Here is a 26,303-nt window from a genome sequence, read left to right on the forward strand (position 1 = left end):
ACAGGAGGGGAGAAATTTAGGGAGCTCATGGTCGGGGATGTTAACTAGCTAGTTAGCATTAGCGACTAGCCGACATTTAAGACATCTGCCTGACTAACAGCGTAAATATGAAAAGAAATGGGGCAACTAGCTATAAAACATTAGCATGTTTAAAACACATATGCAAATGTGCACTGAAACAGTCTAAAAAGCTTGAATGTTTAGGCCATGTCGCCTAGCAAGCTACTGAAGTGACTGACTCGCTGTTGTTGTTGAAGTGTCCCGTCCACTAGATTATACGTCACACTGGCAGCATTGTTATCAGCTGACTGGAGTGGGTAACGCAGTATAAGGAAATGTTTATTTAATTTCCTGACAAAACTTTTCATTTTTAAAATATATTTCGTTAAATAATATTATATTGATACCTCGAAATGAAAGCATGTGTTGATTGATTAATGAAGATTTGTAATGAATGAGAATTTAAACTTTACATCTAATGCTGCATTTAAGGCAATGTCATATTCATTCAGTCAAATAAACGCTCTGCAGCCTAGTTTAACAGTGATCTACGTTCTATGAAAGCTGCTGGCAGAAAACTGCAGAGTAGCTAGAGGAAAACCACTCGATAACTCCTCCTTTTACCCACTCCATTGAATAAAGTACCATTTTTCAAATCCCCAAATAAAGAGGATTTACTTCACTGTCCAATCTACCCCTTTATTCAGACCTGTCCCTCTGCTTCATACTGAGCCTCCCAGCTACAGTTTCACCACATTCTCATTGACAACCCCAACATCTGTCTCTGAAATGGTCCATAATATGAGGTCAACTACCTGCCCCTTGGACCCTGTTCCCACAGGACTCATACAATCATAAATCAATTTCTTAATTCAGGCACTGTGAATAATTCCCTTAAAACTGCCTCCATCAAACTAACCTTGAAAAATCTGCATGAACCCTTCTAGTCTGGCTAGATGCAACTACCTCTCTACCAACAATCTGCATGAACCCTTCCAGTCTGGCTGTATACAACTACAGAACTACCTCCCAACTACAGGTGGCTGGTTGAACCTTAATTGGGGAGCCACCTTGCATCTATATCTGCATTGCTGTTTGTTTTTTTTGGCTGAGTTTCTGTACATCACTTTGTGACATCGGCTCATGTAAAAAGGGCTTTATAACGATACATTTGATGACAAGATGTGGAGACCATCATAGTATAGTAGTGGAGCTAGTACAATAACAAGGTGTGAAGACCATCATAGTATAGTAGTGGAGCTAGTAGTGGTACTAGTACAATTAGGTGTGGAGACCATCATAGTATAGTGGTGGTACTAGTAGTGGAGCTAGTATAATAACAAGGTGTGAAGACCATCATAGTATAGTAGAGGTACTAGTACAATAACAAGGTGTGGAGACCATCATAGTATAGTAGTGGAGCTAGTACAATGAGGTGTGGAGACCATCACAGTATAGTAGTGGTATTAGTAGTGGAGCTAGTACAATAACAAGGTGTGGAGACCATCACAGTATAGTAGTGGTACCAGACTACCATCAATTTCAACTGATTTGAGAAGAAATAGGGAAATGATTTCTAAGTGTAAGGGTGCCAATATATTTGGCTGCAGCTGTATCCAATCAAAGTAATTTAGCAATATCCAAATCATATATCAAATCAAATCCAATGTTGGAGTGATGAATAGCAACATTCAATTAATCTATGTAATAACTTCATAGACTTCATAGACTATATATATACAAGTACTTCCAGAGGAAGTACTTGTACATCAAGCTGTCTCACATTACAGAAACAGCTACAAGCAAAGGCTACTTACTTCCTTATATAATAATTTACATTTAGCAATATCCAAATCATATTATGAACTCCATCAGAGGATTTATACTTGTATACAACCAATCAAAGTTCATAATGAAAACGAAATGCATATGTTAAAATATTTAATGTGATTTTAGATCAAGGTGAATAAACAACAGAAACAGGACTGTTGTTTTGGTCAGATTTTCATGTCTGATTTAATTTAAACAATATGATTTAATGTGACAAACAAAACACAAATTCTCAGTCAAAAACACAAGTCAGAACACAGTCTCTCTATTCTCTCATGTGATTCCAGGTCCTCTGACTGCGAAAATGTCTTTCCACAATGAGAGCAGTGGTATGTCTTCTCCTCCTGTGTATGTATTCTTTCATGCTTATTCAGATGCCTTAACCGGTTAAATCTCTTGCCACACTGGGAGCAGTGGTACGTCTTATCCCCTCCTGTGTGTGTCCTCTCATGCCTTGTCAGACCCCCTAACTTGGTAAAACTCTTTCCACACAAGGAGCATTGGTAGAGCTTTTCTTGTGTGTGTCCCCTCTCATGCTTTTTCAGACTCGTTAACCACCTAAAACTCTTTTCACACTGGGAACAGTGGAAGGGCTTTTCTCCTGTATGTATTCTCTCATGTGCTTTCAGGTGTAGTAATCGGGTAAAACTATTTCCACAGTAGGCGCAGTGGTGTCGTCTCGCTGGTTTGGGCATCTCCGTGTCTGGTTCCTCTGAAGGACTCTTTCTGCTGTCAGAGTGAGAGTCTGGTCTCTCTCCTGCCAAAGACAGAGCAATTTGTTTAATACTAAAGAGAGACCTGAATGAAATCTCCACATAATAGAACTGTTTTCCTATGAGGTTTTATCCAGACTAGATACCTCAATAACCCGAGGTCAGTCTTCACAACAATACATTATTAAAAATAACTTGGTGACGGTGTGATTGTCATGTTTATAGGCGATGTTTAGGCTGAGCAGAGCTCTATAATAATATATTCTGTCATGTTTATAGGCTGAGCAGAGCTCTATAATAATATATTCTGTTTTGTTTATAGGCTGAGCAGAGCTCTATAATAATATATTCTGTCATGTTTATAGGCTGAGCAGAGCTCTATAATAATATATTCTGTCATATTTATAGGCTGAGCAGAGCTCTATAATAATATATTCTGTCATGTTTATAGGCTGAGCAGAGCTCTATAATAATATATTCTGTTATGTTTATAGGCTGAGCAGAGCTCTATAATAATATATTCTGTTATGTTTATAGGCTGAGCAGAGCTCTATAATAATATATTCTGTTATGTTTATAGGCTGAGCAGAGCTCTATAATAATATATTCTGTCATGTTTATAGGCTGAGCAGAGCTCTATAATAATATATTCTGTCATGTTTATAGGCTGAGCAGAGCTCTATAATAATATATTCTGTCATATTTATAGGCTGAGCAGAGCTCTATAATAATATATTCTGTCATGTTTATAGGCTGAGCAGAGCTCTATAATAATATATTCTGTTATGTTTATAGGCTGAGCAGAGCTCTATAATAATATATTCTGTCATGTTTATAGGCTGAGCAGAGCTCTATAATAATATATTCTGTTATGTTTATAGGCTGAGCAGAGCTCTATAATAATATATTCTGTTATGTTTATAGGCTGAGCAGAGCTCTATAATAATATATTCTGTCATATTTATAGGCTGAGCAGAGCTCTATAATAATATATTCTGTCATGTTTATAGGCTGAGCAGAGCTCTATAATAATATATTCTGTTATGTTTATAGGCTGAGCAGAGCTCTATAATAATATATTCTGTTATGTTTATAGGCTGAGCAGAGCTCTATAATAATATATTCTGTTATGTTTATAGGCTGAGCAGAGCTCTATAATAATATATTCTGTTATGTTTATAGGCTGAGCAGAGCTCTATAATAATATATTCTGTCATATTTATAGGCTGAGCAGAGCTCTATAATAATATATTCTGTCATGTTTATAGGCTGAGCAGAGCTCTATAATAATATATAATGTCATGTTTTAGGCTGAGCAGAGCTCTATAATAATATATATGACTATTTCAGTCAATGTTATAGGCTGCATTTGATCCAATGTTAACGTTTTGTTGGTGGCCCACCATCTCTAAAGTAATAATTACTATATTTACTAAATTATAATTCTTTAGTTCAGCCTTTCCTTGAAACGGCTATTTTGGCCATGTTTTATGTAGACTTACAAACTTTTGCTAATATGCTATTATGTTTAGTCTCCCCAAAACGCTTGTCCTTTTGCTAACATGTTCCATCTCCCCAAAGCGCTTGTCCTTTTGCTAATATGTTCAGTCCCCACAAAGCGCTTGTCCTTTTGCTAATATGTTTAGTCTCTCCATAACACGAGTCCATTTCATAGCAATAATACTTGTAATTTTCTGTATTTCTCCAACATCTGAAATCTGCTTTTTGCATATTTACACACCCCATGCAAGGTCTACGAATAGACACAAGTCAAACGTTTCATTTATAACTTATTTGCCATTTGGTGAGACAATTAAGTTGTGATTTTGTGGGGGGGGACCCTGATGGTATACACATGTCACAGTTAAGCAATAAGACCCGAGGGAGTGTGGTATATGGCCAATATAGCATGGTTAAAGACGGTTCTTATGCACAACGCAACGCCTTAGCCGTGGTATATTGGCCATATATCAGAAACCCGAGGTGGATTATTAAAATTATAAACTGGTTACCAACGTAATTAGAACAGTAAAAATACATGTTCTGTCATACCCATGGTATACGGCCTGATATACCACAGCTGTCACCCAATCAGCATTCAGGGATTTAATTAGCCATTTTAAAATGTAGCTTTAATATTATAACAAACTCCTGTAGTAGTACAGAACATTTTCAAGTGTAGAATTTCAGTAGCATGCTGCTACATTCGTTCAAAAACTTTGGAGAGTTAGTGGCCGTTTTTTAAGACAGTACTTACTGGCGGTAATCAGATCTCCTGACTCCTCTGTCAATATAACAGTCCTCTTTCTCCTCATTCACTTAAAAAACTGCATCCTCCTCTTTCTCTTCCTCTTATTTTACTGTAACATCCTCCTCCTCCTTCACTCTGAACGCTTCTTCCTCTTCTTTCGCTGTAACACCCACCCTCTACTTCTTGTTTTACTCAGACATCCTTCTCTTCCTTCTCCTCTTTCACGACAATGTTCAGCCACAGACCCTCTTTCTCCATCCAGACCTCTTCTTCTTCAGCAGGAGGAGAGTAGCTTAGCTAGCTAGCTAGTTTGCATGAGCGACTAGTTTAGTGCTAGGCTAACTTATCAAACCAGCTAGTTGACTAACAATGTACATATAACATTTAAAATGGGGGCAATTAAGTAGATGCCAGAAGTATATTGAAAACACAGAGGCAAATATGCACATAAACAGTCTAAATGTTTTAGCCTAGTGGTTAGAGCATTGGACTAGTAACCCAAAAGGTTGGTGGATTGAATTCCGGAGCTGACAAGGTAAAAATATGTTGTTCTGCCCCTGAACAGGGCAGTTAACCCACTTGTTCCTGGGTCGTCATTGAAAATAAGAATTTGTTCTTAACCAACTTGCCTAGTTAAATAAAGGTATAAATAAAAATGGCGTCTGACTCCTTATTGTTGATCAGTCCAATCCACTAAAGACCCGTCCACTAGATTATACATCACGCTGGCAGCGTCGCCTGAAAGATGCACATCGCCGTCTGCTGACTGGAGGGGAAACGCAGTTAAGATACGCTTTTATATTTTTCATTTGCAGACCAATTTATTTTTTATTCCTTTCATGAAATAATAATCTTATATTGAGAGGTTCAAATAGAGCAGTGAAATTTTGAGTGAGAATTTAAAACATACTGTCCTTCACATCTGTATTTAAGGCAGTTTCATATTCATTCATTTAACGAAACCCACTGGTCAAATACTGGTTGAATTATCTGTCAAACTAGAAACACTCTGCAGCCTAGTTTAACAGTGATCTATGTTCTATGAATGCTGCTGGGAGCAAACTGTAGAATAGTTAGAGAAAAACAAACCCAACTGTGCATCCCCAGGCCCTGGTATATCATCAGACTGCATACAAACCTAACTGCATCCCCAGGCCCTGGTATATCATCAGACTGCATACAAACCTAACTGCATCCCCAGTCCCTGGTATATCATCAGACTGCATACAAACCTAACTGCATGCATAGTCCCTGGTATAATCACCAGACTCAGACCTCTTAAAGAAGAAGTTACAGGTCTGTGAGAGCCAGAAATCTTGCTTGTTTGTAGGTGACCAAATACTTATTTTCCACCATAATTTGCAAATAAATAAATTAAAAATCCTACAATGTGATTTTCTTTTCTCATTTTGTCTGTCATAATTGAAGTGTACCTATGATGAAAATTACAGGCCTCTCTCATCTTTTTAAGTGGGAGAACTTGCACAATTGGTGGCTGACTAAGTACTTTTTTGCCCCACTAAGTACACTGCTCAAGAAAAAAAAGGGAACACTTAAACAACACAATGTAACTCCAAGTCAATCACACTTCTGTGAAATCAAACTGTCCACTTAGGAAGCAACACTGATTGACAATACATTTCACATGCAGTTGTGCAAATGGACTAGAACACAGGTGGAAATTATAGGCAATTAGCAAGACACCCCCAATAAAGGAGTGGTTCTGCAGGCGGTGACCACAGACCACTGCTCAGTTCCTATGCTTCCTGGCTGATGTTTTGGTCACTTTTGAATGCTGGCGGTGCTTTCACTCTCGTGGTAGCATGAGACGGAGTCTACAACCCACACAAGTGGCTCAGGTAGTGCAGCTCATCCAGGATGGCACATCAATGCGAGCTGTGACAAGAAGGTGTGCTGTGTCTGTCAGCGTAGTGTCCAGAGCATGGAGGTGTCACCAGGAGACAGGCCAGTACATCAGGAGACGTGGAGGAGGCCATAGGAGGGCAACAACCCAGCAGCAGGACCGCTACCTCCGCATTTGTGCAAGGAGGAGCACTGCCAGAGCCCTGCAAAATGACCTCCAGCAGGCCACAAATGTGCATGGGTCTGCTCAAACGGTCAGAAACAGACTCCATGAGGGTGGTATGAGGGCCCGACGTCCACAGGTGGGGGTTGTGCTTACAGCCCAACACTGTGCAGGAAGTTTGGCATTTGCCGGAGAACACCAAGATTGGCAAATTTGCCACTGGCGCACTGTGCTCTTCACAGATGAGAGCAGGTTCACACTGAGCACATGTGACAGACGTGACAGAGTCGGGAGACGCCGTGGAGAACGTTCTGCTGCCTGCAACATCCTCCAGCATGACCGGTTTGGCGGTGGGTCAGTCATGGTGTGGGGTGGCATTTCTTTGGGGGGCCGCACAGCCCTCCATGTGCTCGCCAGAGGTAGTCTGACTGCCATTAGGTACCGAGATGAGATCCTCAGACCCCTTGTGAGACCATATGCTGGTGCGGTTGGCTCTGGGTTCCTCCTAATGCAAGACAATGCTAGACCGCATGTGGCTGGAGTGTGTCAGCAGTTCCTGCAAGAGGAAGGCATTGGTGCTATGGACTGGCCCGCCCGTTACCCAGACCTGAATCCAATTGAGCACATCTGGGACATCATGTCTCGCTCCATCCACCAACGCCACGTTGCACCACAGACTGTCCAGGAGTTGGCGGATGCTTTAGTCCAGGTCTGGGAGGAGATCCCTCAGGAGACCATCCGCCACCTCATCAGGAGCATGCCCAGGCGTTGTAGGGAGGTCATACAGGCACGTGGAGGCCACACGCATTACTGAGCCTCATTTTGACTTGTTTTAAGGACATTACATCAAAGTTGGATCGGCCTGTAGTGTGGTTTTCCACTTTAATTTTGAGTGTGACTCCAAATTCAGACCTCCATGGGTTGATAAATTTGATTTCCATTGATACATTTTGTGTGATTATGTTGTCAGCACATTTAACTATGTAAAGAAATAAGTATTTAATAAGAATATTTCATTCATTCAGATCTAGGATGTGTTATTTTAGTGTTCCCTTTATTTTTTTGAGCAGTGTATTTGATCACCTACCAACCAGTAAGAATTCCGACTCTCACAGACCTGTTAGTTTTTCTTGAAGAAGCTCTCCTGTTCTCCACTCATTCATTACCTGTATTAACTGCACCTGTCTGAACTCGTTACCTGTATAAAATACACCTGTCTACACACTCAATCCAACAGACTCCAACCTCTCCACAATGGCCAAGACCAGAGAGCTGTGTAAGGACATCAGGGCTAAAATTGTAGACCTGCACAAGGCTGGGATGGGCTATAGGACAATAGGCAAGCAGCTTGGTGAGAAGGCAACAACTGTTGGCGCAATGGAAGAAGTTGGAAGAAGTGGAAGACGTTCAAGATGACGGTCAATCACCCTCAGTCTGGGGCTCCATGCAAGATCTCACCTTATGGGGCATCAATGATCATGAGGAAGGGGAGGGATCAGCCCAAAACTACACGGCAGGACCTGGTCAATGACCTGAAGAGAGATGGGACCACAGTCTCAAAGAAAACCATTAGAAACACACTACGCCGTCATGGATTAAAATCCTGCAGCGCACGCAAGGTCCCCCTGCTCAAGCCAGCGCATGGCCAGGCCCGTCTGAAGTTTTCCAATGACCATCTGGATGATCCAGAGGAGGAATGGGAGAAGGTCATGTGGTCTGATGAGACAAAAATAGAGCTTTTCGGTCTAAACTCCACTCGCCGTGTTTGGAGGAAGAAGAAGGATGAGTACAACCCCAAGAACACCATCCCAACCGTGAAGCAAGGAGGTGGAAACATCATTCTTTGGGGATGCTTTTCTGCAAAGGGGACAGGACGACTGCACCACATTGAGGGGAGGAAGGATGGGGCCATGTATCGCAAGATCTTGACCAACAACCTCCTTCCCTCAGTAAGAGCATTGAAGATGGGTCGTGGCTGGGCCTTCCAGCATGACAACGACCCGAAATACACAGCCAGGGCAACTAAGCCAGGGCAACTAAGAATTGGCTCCGTAAGAAGCATCTCAAGGTCCTGGAGTGGCCTAGCCAGTCTCCAGACCTGAACCCAATAGAAAATCTTTGGAGGGAGCTGAAAGTCCGTATTGCCCAGTGACAGCCCCGAAACCTGAAGGATCTGGAGAAGGTCTGTATGGAGGAGTGGGCCAAAATCCCTGCTGCAGTGTGTGCAAACCTGGTCAAGAACTACAGGAAACGTATGATCTCTGTGATTGCAAACAAATGTTTCTGTACCAAATATTAAGTTCGGCTTTTCTAATGTATCAAATACTTGTCATGAAATAAAATGCAAATTAATTACTTAAAAATCATACAATGTGATTTTCTGGATTTTTGTTTTAGATTAGGTCTCTCACAGTTGAAGTGTACCTATGATAAACCTGCAAAATCGGCAGTGTATCAAATACTTGTTCTCCCCACTGTACATACTGATTCTCCTAGTGAACAGAATACCACAGGATCAGGCAACTCAAACTATTGGTTGATCAGCTAGCTCACAGACGAACCACAGTGGTTGAATAGTTTCAGGAAGTCAATTCATGATTCTCGGTTGTGACTAGATGGAGTACAGTTACGACCGCAAGTGACATTTCGTAGCAGGTTAGGAGAGCAATTTAGCTAACCCTTTCCTAACCTTAACCTCAGCCTCCTAACCTGCTATGTCCATGAGGCAGAAATATTGGGCTAGTTTGTTTTGCATGGCCAGGTTCACCAGGTGGGTGGAAATTTCACTTAAGGAAAATGGAATAGACTACAATGTGCAAACCCCACCTCCTCTTTACCAGATAGGTGGACACTACATGATTACTGAGGTGGACCAGAGATGATGGTAAGTTCCTCTTGACCAGATAGGTGGACACTACAGGACTACTGAGGGGGATCAGAGATGATAAGTTCCTCTTTACCAGATAGGTGGACACTACAGTACTACTGAGGTGGATCAGAGATGGTAACCTCTTTACCAGATAGGTGGACACTTACAGGACTACTGAGGTGGATCAGAGATGGTAACCTCTTTACCAGATAGGTGGACACTACAGGACTACTGAGGTGGATCAGAGATGATCACCTCCTCTTTACCAGATAGGTGGACACTACAGGACTACTGAGGTGGATCAGAGATGACAAGTTTCTCTTTACCAGGTGTTCGCTGTAATAGACAAAGCCTATTGAAAACCAAAAAGACTAAAGAAGCAAACTAATTTAAATAAAAAGGTTAAAAGCTCCCAAAACCCTCTCCTGCTGTTCTGACTGACATGTTGTGTTATCTACCATCCAGCCATCCAATCACCCACTCAGAAGACCTGTCCTGACATCCATTCACCCAATCAGAAGACCCCTCCAGCCATCCATTCACCCAATCAGAAGACCTGTCCTGATACGTTGTGTTATCCACCTTCCAGCCCTCCATTCAGAATAACTCATTTCTGTAAGTACATAGATGTAGATAATGAATGTCCACTAGCGGCTAACCTCATTCTATACAGTTTATTCAGATGACGTTGCATTAATGAAATAATTTTTACAATCGGCACATTGTGGAATAATAAGGGTTCATACTTGTATTCAATTAAACACATTTTAAAATTGTAATCTTATTTTAGACATAATCATGTCTCCAGAGGAAAAAACTAAAACAAAAGTAGAGGCCTATATTTGAGTTAAATTTAATATAAACAATATGATTTAATGTGACATAAAACAACGGTCAAACATCAGTCAGAACACAGCCTGTCTATTCTGTCATGTGATTTCAGGTCCTCTGTCTGGGAAAATGTCTTTCCACAATTGGGTTCCCTAACTAAAACTCTTTCCAAACTGTGAGGTTATCCTCCCCTGTGTGTGTTTGTCCACATGCCTTTTCAGGTTCCCTAGCTTAGTAAAACTCTTTCCACACTGGGAACAATGGTACGGTTTCGCTTTAGAGTGTATTAGCTTATGTACGTTCAGGCTATCTAAGTCAGTAAAACTCTTTCCACACTGGGAGCAGTGGTAAGGATTTTCTCCTGTGTGTGTCCTTTCATGCTTCTTTAGGTCCGGTGAGCTTGAAAATCTCTTTCCACACTGGGAGCATTGGTAAGGCTTCTCTCCTGTGTGTGTCCTCTCATGCTCTTTCAGGTTATCTGACAATGCAAAATTCTTTCCACATTGGGAACAGTGGTAAGGCTTATCTCGAGAATGTATTCTCTTATGTTGATTCAGGGTTGCTGAGTGGGAAAAACTCTTTCCACACTGGGAGCAATTGTGTGGTTTTTCCCCTGTGTGTGTCCTCTCATGTGATTTTAAGCTTTCTGACAATGTAAAATTCTTTCCGCAATGAGAACAGGGGTAAGGTTTCTCTCCAGAGTGTATTTTCTTATGTTTGTTCAGGTTCCCTAAATGGGAAAAACTCTTTCCACACTGGACGCAATTGTGTGGTTTTTCCCCTGTGTGTGTCCTCTCGTGTGATTTTAAGTTTTGTAATAACCTAAAATTCTTTCCACAATGGGAACAGGGGTAAGGCTTCTCTCCAGTGTGTATTCTCTTATGTTTTTTTAGGTTCCCTAGATGGGAAAAACTCTTTCCACACTGGACGCAATTGTGTGTTTTTTCCCCTGTGTGTGTCCTCTCATGTGATTTTAAGTGTTCTGACAACCTAAAATATTTTCCACAATGGGAACAGGGGTAAGGCTTTTCTCCAGAGTGTACTCTCTTGTGTTTTTTTAAGTTCCCTAACTGCGTAAAACTCTTTCCACACTGGGAGCAACTGTGTGGTTTTTCCCCTGTGTGTGTCCTTTCATGTAATATTAGTTCATGAGTTCGTGAAAATCTCTTTCCACACTGGGAGCATTGGAAAGGCTTTTCTCCTGTGTGTTTTCTCTCATGCTCTTTTAGGTTCCCTAACTTGGTAAAACTCCTTCCACACAGGGAGCAGTGATGTCGTCTCACTGCTTTGGGAGTCTCTGGGTCTGTTTCCCCTGAAGGACTCTTCCGTCTGTCAGGGGGAGAGTCTGGTCTCTCTCCTGCCAAAGACAAACAAAGTATTTAGTTAAACAGACACCGGACTAAAACCTCCATATGACAAAACAGTCTTCCTATTGAGGTCTAGATATTTCATTATAACACAACATTTTGATCCTGGATCCTGATTGGTTATAGCCGTTAGTTATTCACAATACTACCCGGGTAATGAATGTTCTATTTGAATCATTCCTACACATCCACTGTCCCACAGCCCAGCCGGGCAATTCATCAACTAATCTCCACTGTCCCACAGTCCAGCCAGGCAATTCATAAACTAATGATCACTAGAAAGAATCATCTAGACATTATTACCCCATGTTTATAGCCTAGCATTTGGATTGCGACAGAGGAGGTTCATTAATATGAATGAATATAGGTATCAATGAATATAGGCTCCTATGACCATGGCCGATGGTACAAGAAGAAAAGAAAAGAATGAAATAACAACAAGCCGAAGCAGCAAATTGAGGCAATAAGAAACACTGGTGCGAGTGTGTTCTGATATAGGAACACTGTTGCTAGTGTGTGTTCTGATATAGGAACACTGTTGCTAGTGTGTGTTCTGATATAGGAACACTGGTGCTAGTGTGTGTTCTGATATAGGAACACTGGTGCTAGTGTGTTCTGATATAGGAACACTGGTGCTAGTGTGTTCTGATATAGGAACAACAGTGTGTTCTGATATAGGAACATTGGTGCTGTGTGTTCTGATATAGGAACACTGGTGCTAGTGTGTTCTGATATAGGAACACTGGTGCTGATATAGTGTGTTCTGATATAGGAACACTGGTGCTAGTGTGTTCTGATATAGGAACACTGGTGTCTAGTGTGTCTGATATAGGAACACTGGTGCTAGTGTGTTCTGATATAGGAACACTGGTGCTAGTGTGTGTTCTGATATAGGAACACTGTTGCTAGTGTGTGTTCTGATATAGGAACACTGGTGCTAGTGTGTGTTCTGATATAGGAACACTGGTGCTAGTGTGTGTTCTGATATAGGAACACTGGTGCTAGTGTGTGTTCTGATATAGGAACACTGGTGCTATCGTGTGTTCTGATATAGGAACACTGGTGCTAGTGTGTTTTCTGATATAGGAACACTGGTGCTAGTGTGTTTTCTGATATAGGAACACTGGTGCTAGTGTGTGTTCTGATATAGGAACACTGGTGTGGTCTAATAGAGGAACACTGGTGTGGTCTAATAGAGGAACACTGGTGTGGTCTAATAGAGGAACACTGGTGTGGTCTGATATAGGAACACTGGTGCTGGTGTGTTCTGATATAGGAAAACTGGTGCTCGCGTTTGTTCTGATATAGGAACACTGGTGCTGTGTTCTGTGGTCTGATATAGGAACACTGGTGTGTTCTGATATAGGAACACTGGTGTGTGTTCTGATATAGGAACACTGGTGCTAGTGTGTTCTGATATAGGAACACTGGTGGTGTGTGTTCTGATATAGGAACACTGGTGGGTGTGTTCTGATATAGGAACACTGGTGTGGTCTAATAGAGGAACACTGGTGTGGTCTGATATAGGAACACTGGTGCTGGTGTGTTCTGATATAGGAACACTGGTGCTCGTGTGTGTTCTGATATAGGAACACTGGTGCTATTGTGTGTTCTGATATAGGAACACTGGTGCTAGCGTGTGTTCTGATATAGGAACACTGGTGCTAGTGTGTGTTCTGATATAGGAACACTGGTGCTAGCGTGTGTTCTGATATAGGAACACTGGTGCTAGCGTGTTCTGATATAGGAACATTGGTGTCGTCTGATATAGGAACACTGGTGCTAGTGTGTTCTGATATAGGAACACTGGTGCGGTCTGATATAGGAACACTGGTGCTGGTGTGGTCTGATATAGGAACACTGGTGCTGGTGTGGTCTGATATAGGAACACTGGTGCTACTGTGTTCTGATATAGGAACACTGGTGCTAGTGTGTGTTCTGATATAGGAACACTGGTGCTACTGTGTGTTCTGATATAGGAACACTGGTGCTAGTGCGTTCTGATATAGGAACACTGGTGCTACTGTGTGTTCTGATATAGGAACACTGGTGCTAGTGTGTGTTCTGATATAGGAACACTGGTGCTAGTGTGTTCTGATATAGGAACACTGGTGCTAGTGTGTTCTGATATAGGAACACTGGTGCTAGTGTGTTCTGATATAGGAACACTGGTGCTAGTGTGTTCTGATATAGGAACACTGGTGCTAGTGTGTTCTGATATAGGAACACTGGTGCTAGTGTGTTCTGATATAGGAACACTGGTGCTAGTGTGTTCTGATATAGGAACACTGGTGCTAGTGTGTTCTGATATAGGAACACTGGTGCTAGTGTGTTCTGATATAGGAACACTGGTGCTAGTGTGTTCTGATATAGGAACACTGGTGCTAGTGTGTTCTGATATAGGAACACTGGTGCTAGTGTGGTCTGATATAGGAACACTGGTGCTGGTGTGGTCTGATATAGGAACACTGGCGCTGGTGTGGTCTGATATAGGAACACTGGTGTGGTCTGATATAGGAACACAGGTGCTAGTGTGTTCTGATATAGGAACACTGGTGCTACTGTGTTCTGATATAGGAACACTGGTGCTAGTGTGTGTTCTGATATAGGAACACTGGTGCTAGTGTGTTCTGATATAGGAACACTGGTGCTAGTGTGTGTTCTGATATAGGAACACTGGTGCTAGTGTGTTCTGATATAGGAACACTGGTACTACTGTGTGTTCTGATATAGGAACACTGGTGCTATTGTGTGTTCTGATATAGGAACACTGGTGCTAGCGTGTGTTCTGATATAGGAACACTGGTGCTAGCGTGTGTTCTGATATAGGTGTGTTCTGATATAGGAACACTGGTGCTATTGTGTGTTCTGATATAGGAACACTGGTGCTGGTGTGTTCTGATATAGGAACACTGGTGCTGTGTGTTCTGATATAGGAACACTGGTGTGGTCTGATATAGGAACACTGGTGCTGGTGTGTTCTGATATAGGAACATTGGTGTGTCTGATATAGGAACACACTGGTGTTCTGATATAGGAACACTGGTGTGTTCTGATATAGGAACACTGGTGCTGGTGTGGTCTGATATAGGAACACTGGTGCTAGGAACACTGTGTGTTCTGATATAGGAACACTGGTGCTGGTGTGTGTTCTGATATAGGAACACTGGTGCTAGTGTGTGTTCTGATATAGGAACACTGGTGTGTGTGTTCTGATATAGGAACACTGGTGTGGTTCTGATATAGGAACACTGGTTCTGATATAGGAACACTGGTGTGGTCTGATATAGGAACACTGGTGCTCATGTGTTCTGATATAGGAACACTGGTGCTAGTGTGTTCTGATATAAAAACACTGGTGCTAGTGTGTTCTGATATACAAACACTGGTGCTAGTGTGTTCTGATATAGGAACACTGGTGCTAGTGTGTGTTCTGATATAGGAACACTGGTGCTCGTGTGTTCTGATATAGGAACACTGGTGCTAGTGTGTTCTGATATAGGAACACTGGTGCTAGTGTGTTCTGATATAGGAACACTGGTGCTAGTGTGTTCTGATATAAGAACACTGGTGCTAGTGTGTTCTGATATAGGAACACTGGTGCTAGTGTGTTCTGATATAGGAACACTGGTGCTACTGTGTGTTCTGATATAGGAACACTGGTGCTAGTGTGTGTGTTCTGATATAGGAACACTGGTGCTTGTGTGTTCTGATATAGGAACACTGGTGCTGGTGTGTTCTGATATAGGAACACTGGTGCTGGTGTGTTCTGATATAGGAACACTGGTGCTGGTGTGGTCTGATATAGGAACACTGGTGTGTCTGATATAGGAACACTGGTGCTGGTGTGTTCTGATATAGGAACACTGGTGCTAGTGTGTTCTGATATAGGAACACTGGTGCTAGTGTGTTCTGATATAGGAACACTGGTGCTAGTGTGTTCTGATATAGGAACACTGGTGCTAGTGTGTTCTGATATAGGAACACTGGTGCTAGTGTGTTCTGATATAGGAACACTGGTGCTAGTGTGTTCTGATATAGGAACACTGGTGCTAGTGTGTTCTGATATAGGAACACTGGTGCTAGTGTGTTCTGATATAGGAACACTGGTGCTAGTGTGTTCTGATATAGGAACACTGGTGCGGTCTGATATAGGAACACTGGTGCTGGTGTGGTCTGATATAGGAACACTGGTGCTGGTGTGGTCTGATATAGGAACACTGGTGCTGGTGTGGTCTGATATAGGAACACTGGTGCTGGTGTGGTCTGATATAGGAACACTGGTGTGGTCTGATATAGGAACACTGGTGCTAGTGTGTTCTGATATAGGAACACTGGTGCTAGTGTGTTCTGATATAGGAACACTGGTGCTAGTGTGTTCTGATATAGGAACACTGGTGCTAGTGTGTTCTGATATAGGAACACTGGTGCTAGTGTGTTCTGATATAGGAACACTGGTGCTAGTGTGTTCTGATATAGGAACACTGGTGCTAGTGTGTTCTGATATAGGAACACTGGTGCTAGTGTGTTCTGATATAGGAACACTGGTGCTACTGTGTGTTCTGATATAGGAACACTGGTGCTAGCGTGTGTTCTGATATAGGAACACTGGTGCTAGCGTGTGTTCTGATATAGGAACACTGGTGCTAGCGTGTGTTCTGATATAGGAACACTGGTGCTGGTGTGTTCTGATATAGGAACACTGGTGCTAGCGTGTGTTCTGATATAGGAACACTGGTGCTGGTGTGTTCTGATATAGGAACACTGGTGCGGTCTGATATAGGAACACTGGTGCGGTCTGATATAGGAACACTGGTGTGGTCTGATATAGGAACACTGGTGCTGGTGTGGTCTGATATAGGAACACTGGTGTGGTCTGACATAGGAACACTGGTGCTAGTGTGTTCTGATATAGGAACACTGGTGCTAGTCTGATATAGGAACACTGGTGCTAGTGTGTTCTGATATAGGAACACTGGTGCTAGTGTGTTCTGATATAGGAACACTGGTGCTAGTGTGTTCTGATATAGGAACACTGGTGCTAGTGTGTTCTGATATAAAAACACTGGTGCTAGTGTGTTCTGATATAGGAACACTGGTGCTAGTGTGTTCTGATATAGGAACATTGGTGTAGTCTGATATAGGAACACTGGTGCTAGTGTGTTCTGATATAGGAACACTGGTGCTAGTGGTCTGATATAGGAACACTGGTGCTGGTGTGGTCTGATATAGGAACACTGGTGCGGTCTGATATAGGAACACTGGTGTGGTCTGATATAGGAACACTGGTGCTGGTGTGGTCTGATATAGGAACACTGGTGTGGTCTGATATAGGAACACTGGTGCTGGTGTGTTCTGATATAGGAACACTGGTGTGGTCTGATATAGGAACACTGGTGCTAGTGTGTTCTGATATAGGAACACTGGTGTGGTCTGATATAGGAACACTGGTGCTGGTGTGGTCTGATATAGGAACACTGGTGCTGGTGTGGTCTGATATAGGAACACTGGTGATAGTGTGTGTTCTGATATAGGAACACTGGTGCTAGTGTGTTCTGATATAGGAACACTGGTGCTATAGTGTGTTCTGATATAGGAACACTGGTGTACTGGTGTGTGTCTGATATAGGAACACTGGTGCTGGTGTTCTGATATAGGAACACTGGTGCTGGTTCTGATATAGGAACACTGGTGCTAGCGTGTGTTCTGATATAGGAACACTGGTGCTAGCGTGTGTTCTGATATAGGAACACTGGTGCTAGCGTGTGTTCTGATATAGGAACACTGGTGCTAGGTGTGTTCTGATATAGGAACACTGGTGCTGTGTGTTCTGATATAGGAACACTGGTGCTAGTGTGTGTTCTGATATAGGAACACTGGTGCTGTGTGTGTTCTGATATAGGAACACTGGTGCTAGTGTGTGTTCTGATATAGGAACACTGGTGCTAGGAACACTGGTGCTGTGTGTTCTGATATAGGAACACTGGTGCTAGCGTGTGTTCTGATATAGGAACACTGGTGCTAGTGTGTTCTGATATAGGAACACTGGTGCTAGTGTGTTCTGATATAGGAACACTGGTGCTAGCGTGTGTTCTGATATAGGAACACTGGTGCTAGTGTGTGTTCTGATATAGGAACACTGGTGCTAGCGTGTGTTCTGATATAGGAACACTGGTGCTAGCGTGTGTTCTGATATAGGAACACTGGTGCTGGTGTGTTCTGATATAGGAACACTGGTGCTAGCGTGTGTTCTGATATAGGAACACTGGTGCTAGCGTGTGTTCTGATATAGGAACACTGGTGCTAGCGTGTGTTCTGATATAGGAACACTGGTGCTAGCGTGTGTTCTGATATAGGAACACTGGTGCTGGTGTGTTCTGATATAGGAACACTGGTGCTGGTGTGTTCTGATATAGGAACACTGGTGCTAGCGTGTGTTCTGATATAGGAACACTGGTGCTAGCGTGTGTTCTGATATAGGAACACTGGTGCTAGTGTGTGTTCTGATATAGGAACACTGGTGCTAGTGTGTTCTGATATAGGAACACTGGTGCTAGCGTGTGTTCTGATATAGGAACACTGGTGCTAGTGTGTGTTCTGATATAGGAACACTGGTGGTGTGGTCTGATATAGGAACACTGGTGCTGGTGTGTTCTGATATAGGAAAACTGGTGCTAGCGTGTGTTCTGATATAGGAACACTGGTGCTAGCGTGTGTTCTGATATAGGAACACTGGTGCTAGTGTGTGTTCTGATATAGGAACACTGGTGCTAGCGTGTGTTCTGATATAGGAACACTGGTGCTAGCGTGTGTTCTGATATAGGAACACTGGTGCTAGCGTGTGTTCTGATATAGGAACACTGGTGCTAGTGTGTTCTGATATAGGAACACTAGCGTGTGTTCTGATATAGGAACACTGGTGTGTTCTGATATAGGAACACTGGTGCTAGTGTGTTCTGATATAGGAACACTGGTGCTGGTGTGTTCTGATATAGGAACACTGGTGCTAGTGTGTTCTGATATAGGAACACTGGTGCTACTGTGTGTTCTGATATAGGAACACTGGTGCTACTGTGTGTTCTGATATAGGAACACTGGTGTGCTAGTGTGTTCTGATATAGGAACACTGGTGCTACTGTGTGTTCTGATATAGGAACACTGGTGCTAGTGTGTTCTGATATAGGAACACTGGTGCTAGTGTGTTCTGATATAGGAACACTGGTGCTAGTGTGTTCTGATATAGGAACACTGGTGCTATTGTGTGTTCTGATATAGGAACACTGGTGCTAGTGTGTTCTGATATAGGAACACTGGTGCTGCTAGTGTGTTCTGATATAGGAACACTGGTGCTAGTGTGTTCTGATATAGGAACACTGGTGCTAGTGTGTTCTGATATAGGAACACTGGTGCTAGTGTGTTCTGATATAGGAACACTGGTGCTAGTGTGTTCTGATATAGGAACACTGGTGCTAGTGTGTTCTGATATAGGAACACTGGTGCTAGTGTGTTCTGATATAGGAACACTGGTGCTAGTGTGTTCTGATATAGGAACACTGGTGCTAGTGTGTTCTGATATAGGAACACTGGTGCTAGTGTGTTCTGATATAGGAACACTGGTGCTCGTGTGTTCTGATATAGGAACACTGGTGCTGTTCTGATATGTGGTCTGATATAGGAACACTGGTGCTAGTGTGTTCTGATATAGGAACACTGGTGTGTGGTCTGATATAGGAACACTGGTGTGGTCTGATATAGGAAACTGGTGCTGGTGTGTTCTGATATAGGAACACTGGTGCTAGGTGTCTGATATAGGAACACTGGTGCTAGTGTGTTCTGATATAGGAACACTGGTGGTGTGTGTTCTGATATAGGAACACTGGTGCTAGTGTGTGTTCTGATATAGGAACACTGGTGCTGTGTGTTCTGATATAGGAACACTGGTGTGTGTTCTGATATAGGAACACTGGTGCTACTGTGTGTTCTGATATAGGAACACTGGTGCTGTCTGTGTGTTCTGATATAGGAACACTGGTGCTGGTGTGTGGTCTGATATAGGAACACTGGTGCTAGTGTGTTCTGATATAGGAACACTGGTGCTCGTGTGTTCTGATATAGGAACACTGGTGCTAGCGTGTGTTCTGATATAGGAACACTGGTGCTAGTGTGTTCTGATATAAAAACACTGGTGCTAGTGTGTTCTGATATACAAACACTGGTGCTAGTGTGTTCTGATATAGGAACACTGGTGCTAGCGTGTGTTCTGATATAGGAACACTGGTGCTAGCGTGTGTTCTGATATAGGAACACTGGTGCTAGCGTGTGTTCTGATATAGGAACACTGGTGCTAGCGTGTGTTCTGATATAGGAACACTGGTGCTAGCGTGTGTTCTGATATAGGAACACTGGTGCTGCGTGTGTTCTGATATAGGAACACTGGTGCTAGCGTGTGTTCTGATATAGGAACACTGGTGCTGCGTGTGTTCTGATATAGGAACACTGGTGCTAGCGTGTGTTCTGATATAGGAACACTGGTGCTGTGTGTTCTGATATAGGAACACTGGTGCTAGTGTGTGTTCTGATATAGGAACACTGGTGGTGTGTGTTCTGATATAGGAACACTGGTGCTGTGTGTTCTGATATAGGAACACTGGTGCTAGTGTGTTCTGATATAGGAACACTGGTGCTACGTGTGTTCTGATATAGGAACACTGGTGCTGTGTGTTCTGATATAGGAACACTGGTGCTAGTGTGTGTTCTGATATAGGAACACTGGTGCTAGTGTGTGTTCTGATATAGGAACACTGGTGCTAGGAACACTGGTGTGTTCTGATATAGGAACACTGGTGCTACTGTGTGTTCTGATATAGGAACACTGGTGCTGGTGTGTTCTGATATAGGAACACTGGTGCTGGTGTGTTCTGATATAGGAACACTGGTGCTAGTGTGTTCTGATATAGGAACACTGGTGCTGTGTGTTCTGATATAGGAACACTGGTGGTGTGTTCTGATATAGGAACACTGGTGCTGTGTGTTCTGATATAGGAACACTGGTGCTACGGTGTGTTCTGATATAGGAACACTGGTGCTAGTGTGTTCTGATATAGGAACACTGGTGCTGGTGTGGTCTGATATAGGAACACTGGTGCTGGTGTGGTCTGATATAGGAACACTGGTGCTACTGTGTGTTCTGATATAGGAACACTGGTGCTACTGTGTGTTCTGATATAGGAACACTGGTGCTACTGTGTGTTCTGATATAGGAACACTGGTGCTACTGTGTGTTCTGATATAGGAACACTGGTGCTACTGTGTGTTCTGATATAGGAACACTGGTGCTACTGTGTGTTCTGATATAGGAACACTGGTGCTAGTGTGTTCTGATATAGGAACACTGGTGCTAGTGTGTTCTGATATAGGAACACTGGTGCTAGTGTGTTCTGATATAGGAACATTGGTGTGTTCTGATATAGGAACACTGGTGCTAGTGTGTTCTGATATAGGAACACTGGTGCTGGTGTGTTCTGATATAGGAACACTGGTGCGGTCTGATATAGGAACACTGGTGCGGTCTGATATAGGAACACTGGTGCGTTCTGATATAGGAACACAGGTGTGGTCTGATATAGGAACACTGGTGCTGGTGTGTTCTGATATAGGAACACTGGTGTGGTCTGATATAGGAACACTGGTGCTAGTGTGTTCTGATATAGGAACACTGGTGTGGTCTGATATAGGAACACTGGTGCTAGTGTGTGTTCTGATATAGGAACACTGGTGGTGTTCTGATATAGGAACACTGGTGCTAGTGTGTTCTGATATAGGAACACTGTGTGTTCTGATATAGGAACACTGGTGTGTGTTCTGATATAGGAACACTGGTGTGTGTTCTGATATAGGAACACTGGTGCTAGTGTGTTCTGATATAGGAACACTGGTGCTGGTGTGGTCTGATATAGGAACACTGGTGCTAGTGTGTTCTGATATAGGAACACTGGTGCTAGTGTGTTCTGATATAGGAACATAGTGTGTTCTGATATAGGAACACTGGTGCTAGTGTGTTCTGATATAGGAACACTGTGTGTGGTCTGATATAGGAACACTGGTGCTGGTGTGGTCTGATATAGGAACACTGGGTGTGTGTCTGATATAGGAACACTGGTGCTGGTGTGTGTTCTGATATAGGAACACTGGTGCTAGGTGTGTTCTGATATAGGAACACTGGTGCTAGTGTGTTCTGATATAGGAACACTGGTGCTAGTGTGTTCTGATGTGTGTGTTCTGATATAGGAACATAGGAACACTGTGTGTTCTGATATAGGAACACTGGTGCTAGCGTGTGTTCTGATATAGGAACACTGGTGCTAGCGTGTGTTCTGATATAGGAACACTGGTGCTAGTGTGTGTTCTGATATAGGAACACTGGTGCTAGCGTGTGTTCTGATATAGGAACACTGGTGCTAGGTGTGTTCTGATATAGGAACACTGGTGCTGCGTGTGTTCTGATATAGGAACACTGGTGCTAGCGTGTGTTCTGATATAGGAACACTGGTGCTAGCGTGTGTTCTGATATAGGAACACTGGTGCTAGTGTGTGTTCTGATATAGGAACACTGGTGCTGATATAGGAACACTGGTGTGTGTTCTGATATAGGAACACTGGTGCTAGCGTGTGTTCTGATATAGGAACACTGGTGCTGATATAGGAACACTGTGTTCTGATATAGGAACACTGGTGCTGGTGTGTTCTGATATAGGAACACTGGTGCTACTGTGTGTTCTGATATAGGAACACTGGTGCTACTGTGTGTTCTGATATAGGAACACTGGTGCTGTGTGTTCTGATATAGGAACACTGGTGCTAGCTGTGTGTTCTGATATAGGAACACTGGTGCTGTGTTCTGATATAGGAACACTGGTGTGTGTTCTGATATAGGAACACTGGTGCTAGTGTGTTCTGATATAGGAACACTGGTGCTGGTGTGTTCTGATATAGGAACAAGTGTGTTCTGATATAGGAACACTGGTGCTAGTGTGTTCTGATATAGGAACACTGGTGCTAGTGTGTTCTGATATAGGAACACTGGTGCTGGTGTGTTCTGATATAGGAACACTGGTGCTAGTGTGTTCTGATATAGGAACACTGGTGCTAGTGTGTTCTGATATAGGAACACTGGTGCTAGTGTGTTCTGATATAGGAACACTGGTGCTATATAGGAACACTGGTGTGTGTTCTGATATAGGAACACTGGTGCTAGTGTGTTCTGATATAGGAACACTGGTGCTAGTGTGTTCTGATATAGGAACACTGGTGCTGTGTGTGTTCTGATATAGGAACACTGGTGCTAGTGTGTTCTGATATAGGAACACTGGTGCTAGTGTGTGTTCTGATATAGGAACACTGGTGCTAGGTGTGTGTTCTGATATAGGAACACTGGTGCTAGTGTGTTCTGATATAGGAACACTGGTGCTAGTGTGTTCTGATATAGGAACACTGGTGCTACTGTGTGTTCTGATATAGGAACACTGGTGCTACTGTGTGTTCTGATATAGGAACACTGGTGCTACTGTGTGTTCTGATATAGGAACACTGGTGCTACTGTGTGTTCTGATATAGGAACACTGGTGCTAGTGTGTTCTGTGTGTGTCTGATATAGGAACACTGGTGCTGTGTGTTCTGATATAGGAACACTGGTGCTGTGTGTTCTGATATAGGAACACTGGTGCTAGTGTGTTCTGATATAGGAACACTGGTGCTCTGTGTGTTCTGATATAGGAACACTGGTGGTGTGTTCTGATATAGGAACACTGGTGCTAGTGTGTTCTGATATAGGAACACTGGTGCTGGTGTGTTCTGATATAGGAACACTGGTGCTAGTGTGTTCTGATATAGGAACACTGGTGCTAGTGTGTTCTGATATAGGAACACTGGTGCTACTGTGTGTTCTGATATAGGAACACTGGTGCTACTGTGTGTTCTGATATAGGAACACTGGTGCTACTGTGTGTTCTGATATAGGAACACTGGTGCTACTGTGTGTTCTGATATAGGAACACTGGTGCTACTGTGTGTTCTGATATAGGAACACTGGTGTGTGTTCTGATATAGGAACACTGGTGCTGGTGTGTGTTCTGATATAGGAACACTGGTGTTCTGATATAGGAACACTGGTGCTAGTGTGTTCTGATATAGGAACACTGGTGCTAGTGTGTTCTGATATAGGTGTGTTCTGATATAGGAACACTGGTGGTGTGTTCTGATATAGGAACACTGGTGCTGGTGTGTTCTGATATAGGAACACTGGTGCTAGTGTGTTCTGATATAGGAACACTGGTGCTAGTGTGTCTGATATGTTCTGATATAGGAACACTGGTGTTCTGATATAGGAACATTGTGTAGTCTGATATAGGAACACTGTTCTGTAGGAACACTGGTGTGGTCTGATATAGGAACACTGGTGCTGGTGTGGTCTGATATAGGAACACTGGTGCTGGTGTGTTCTGATATAGGAACACTGGTGCTAGTGTGTGTTCTGATATAGGAACACTGTTCTGATATAGGAACACTGGTGCTAGTGTGTTCTGATATAGGAACACTGGTGCTAGTGTGTTCTGATATAGGAACACTGGTGTGTGTTCTGATATAGGAACACTGGTGCTAGTGTGTTCTGATATAGGAACACTGGTGCGGTCTGATATAGGAACACAGGTGTGGTCTGATATAGGAACACTGGTGCTGGTGTGGTCTGACATAGGAACACTGGTGTGGTCTGACATTGGAACACTGGTGCTAGTGTGTTCTGATATAGGAACACTGGTGTGGTCTGATATAGGAACACTGGTGCTGGTGTGGTCTGATATAGGAACACTGGTGCTGGTGTGTGTTCTGATATAGGAACACTGGTGCTAGTGTGTGTTCTGATATAGGAACACTGGTGCTAGTGTGTGTTCTGATATAGGAACACTGGTGCTAGCGTGTGTTCTGATATAGGAACACTGGTGCTAGCGTGTGTTCTGATATAGGAACACTGGTGCTAGTGTGTTCTGATATAGGAACACTGGTGCTAGTGTGTGTTCTGATATAGGAACACTGGTGGTGTTCTGATATAGGAACACTGGTGTGTGTGTTCTGATATAGGAACACTGGTGCTAGCGTGTGTTCTGATATAGGAACACTGGTGCTAGCGTGTGTTCTGATATAGGAACACTGGTGCTAGCGTGTGTTCTGATATAGGAACACTGGTGCTAGCGTGTGTTCTGATATAGGAACACTGGTGCTAGCGTGTGTTCTGATATAGGAACACTGGTGCTGTGTGTTCTGATATAGGAACACTGGTGCTAGCGTGTGTTCTGATATAGGAACACTGGTGCTGGTGTGTGTTCTGATATAGGAACACTGGTGCTAGTGTGTGTTCTGATATAGGAACACTGGTGCTAGTGTGTGTTCTGATATAGGAACACTGGTGCTAGTGTGTGTTCTGATATAGGAACACTGGTGCTAGCGTGTGTTCTGATATAGGAACACTGGTGCTAGCGTGTGTTCTGATATAGGAACACTGGTGCTAGTGTGTGTTCTGATATAGGAACACTGGTGCTAGTGTGTGTTCTGATATAGGAACACTGGTGCTGGTGTGGTCTGATATAGGAACACTGGTGCTGGTGTGGTCTGATATAGGAACACTGGTGCTACTGTGTGTTCTGATATAGGAACACTGGTGCTACTCCCCTGTGTTCTGATATAGGAACACTGGCTAGTGTGTTCTGATATAGGAACACTGGTGCTACTGTGTGTTCTGATATAGGAACACTGGTGCTGGTGTGTTCTGATATAGGAACACTGGTGCTAGTGTGTTCTGATATAGGAACACTGGTGCTAGTGTGTTCTGATATAGGAACACTGGTGCTAGTGTGTTCTGATATAGGAACACTGGTGCTAGTGTGTTCTGATATAGGAACACTGGTGCTGTGTTCTGATATAGGAACACTGGTGCTAGTGTGTTCTGATATAGGAACACTGGTGCTAGTGTGTTCTGATATAAGAACACTGGTGCTAGTGTGGTCTGATATAGGAACACTGGTGTCGTCTGATATAGGAACACTGGTGCTAGTGTGTTCTGATATAGGAACACTGGTGCTAGGAACACTGGTGTGTTCTGATATAGGAACACTGGTGTTCTAGGAACACTGGTGCTGTGTTCTGATATAGGAACACTGGTGCTAGTGTGTTCTGATATAGGAACACTGGTGCTAGTGTGTGTTCTGATATAGGAACACTGGTGCTAGTGTGTTCTGATATAGGAACACTGGTGCTAGTGTGTTCTGATATAGGAACACTGGTGCTGGTGTGTTCTGATATAGGAACACTGGTGCTGTGTGTTCTGATATAGGAACACTGGTGTGTGTTCTGATATAGGAACACT

At 43.0% G+C, this 26,303-nt stretch overlaps 2 protein-coding genes across 4 annotated transcripts in view; both read right to left on the bottom strand.

Moving 5' to 3' along the window:
* The window catches only part of LOC127914390 (uncharacterized), a 238,331-nt gene that overhangs the window by 10,886 nt on the left and 201,142 nt on the right, over nucleotides 1-26,303 (bottom strand). The gene's annotated exons all lie outside the window — the stretch shown is intronic.
* The window catches only part of LOC118365749 (zinc finger protein OZF-like), a 70,073-nt gene continuing 45,698 nt past the window's right edge, over nucleotides 1,929-26,303 (bottom strand). Inside the window, exons 2-3 of one of the 3 annotated variants that reach the window (XM_052490213.1) lie at nucleotides 11,804-11,877; nucleotides 2,440-2,587 (exon numbers count right to left, since the gene is read on the bottom strand). In XM_052490213.1, the coding sequence (XP_052346173.1) occupies nucleotides 2,456-2,587; nucleotides 11,804-11,877 (206 nt within the window). In that variant the 3' untranslated portion in view covers nucleotides 2,440-2,455. Of the gene's footprint in view, nucleotides 2,588-10,320; nucleotides 11,878-26,303 lie in introns of those variants that run through there. The other 2 variants (XM_052490212.1, XM_035748111.2) reach the window with 2 other exon arrangements.

This window comes from Oncorhynchus keta, chromosome 32 (genome assembly GCF_023373465.1).
Source record: "Oncorhynchus keta strain PuntledgeMale-10-30-2019 chromosome 32, Oket_V2, whole genome shotgun sequence".
Taxonomy (NCBI): domain Eukaryota; kingdom Metazoa; phylum Chordata; class Actinopteri; order Salmoniformes; family Salmonidae; genus Oncorhynchus; species Oncorhynchus keta.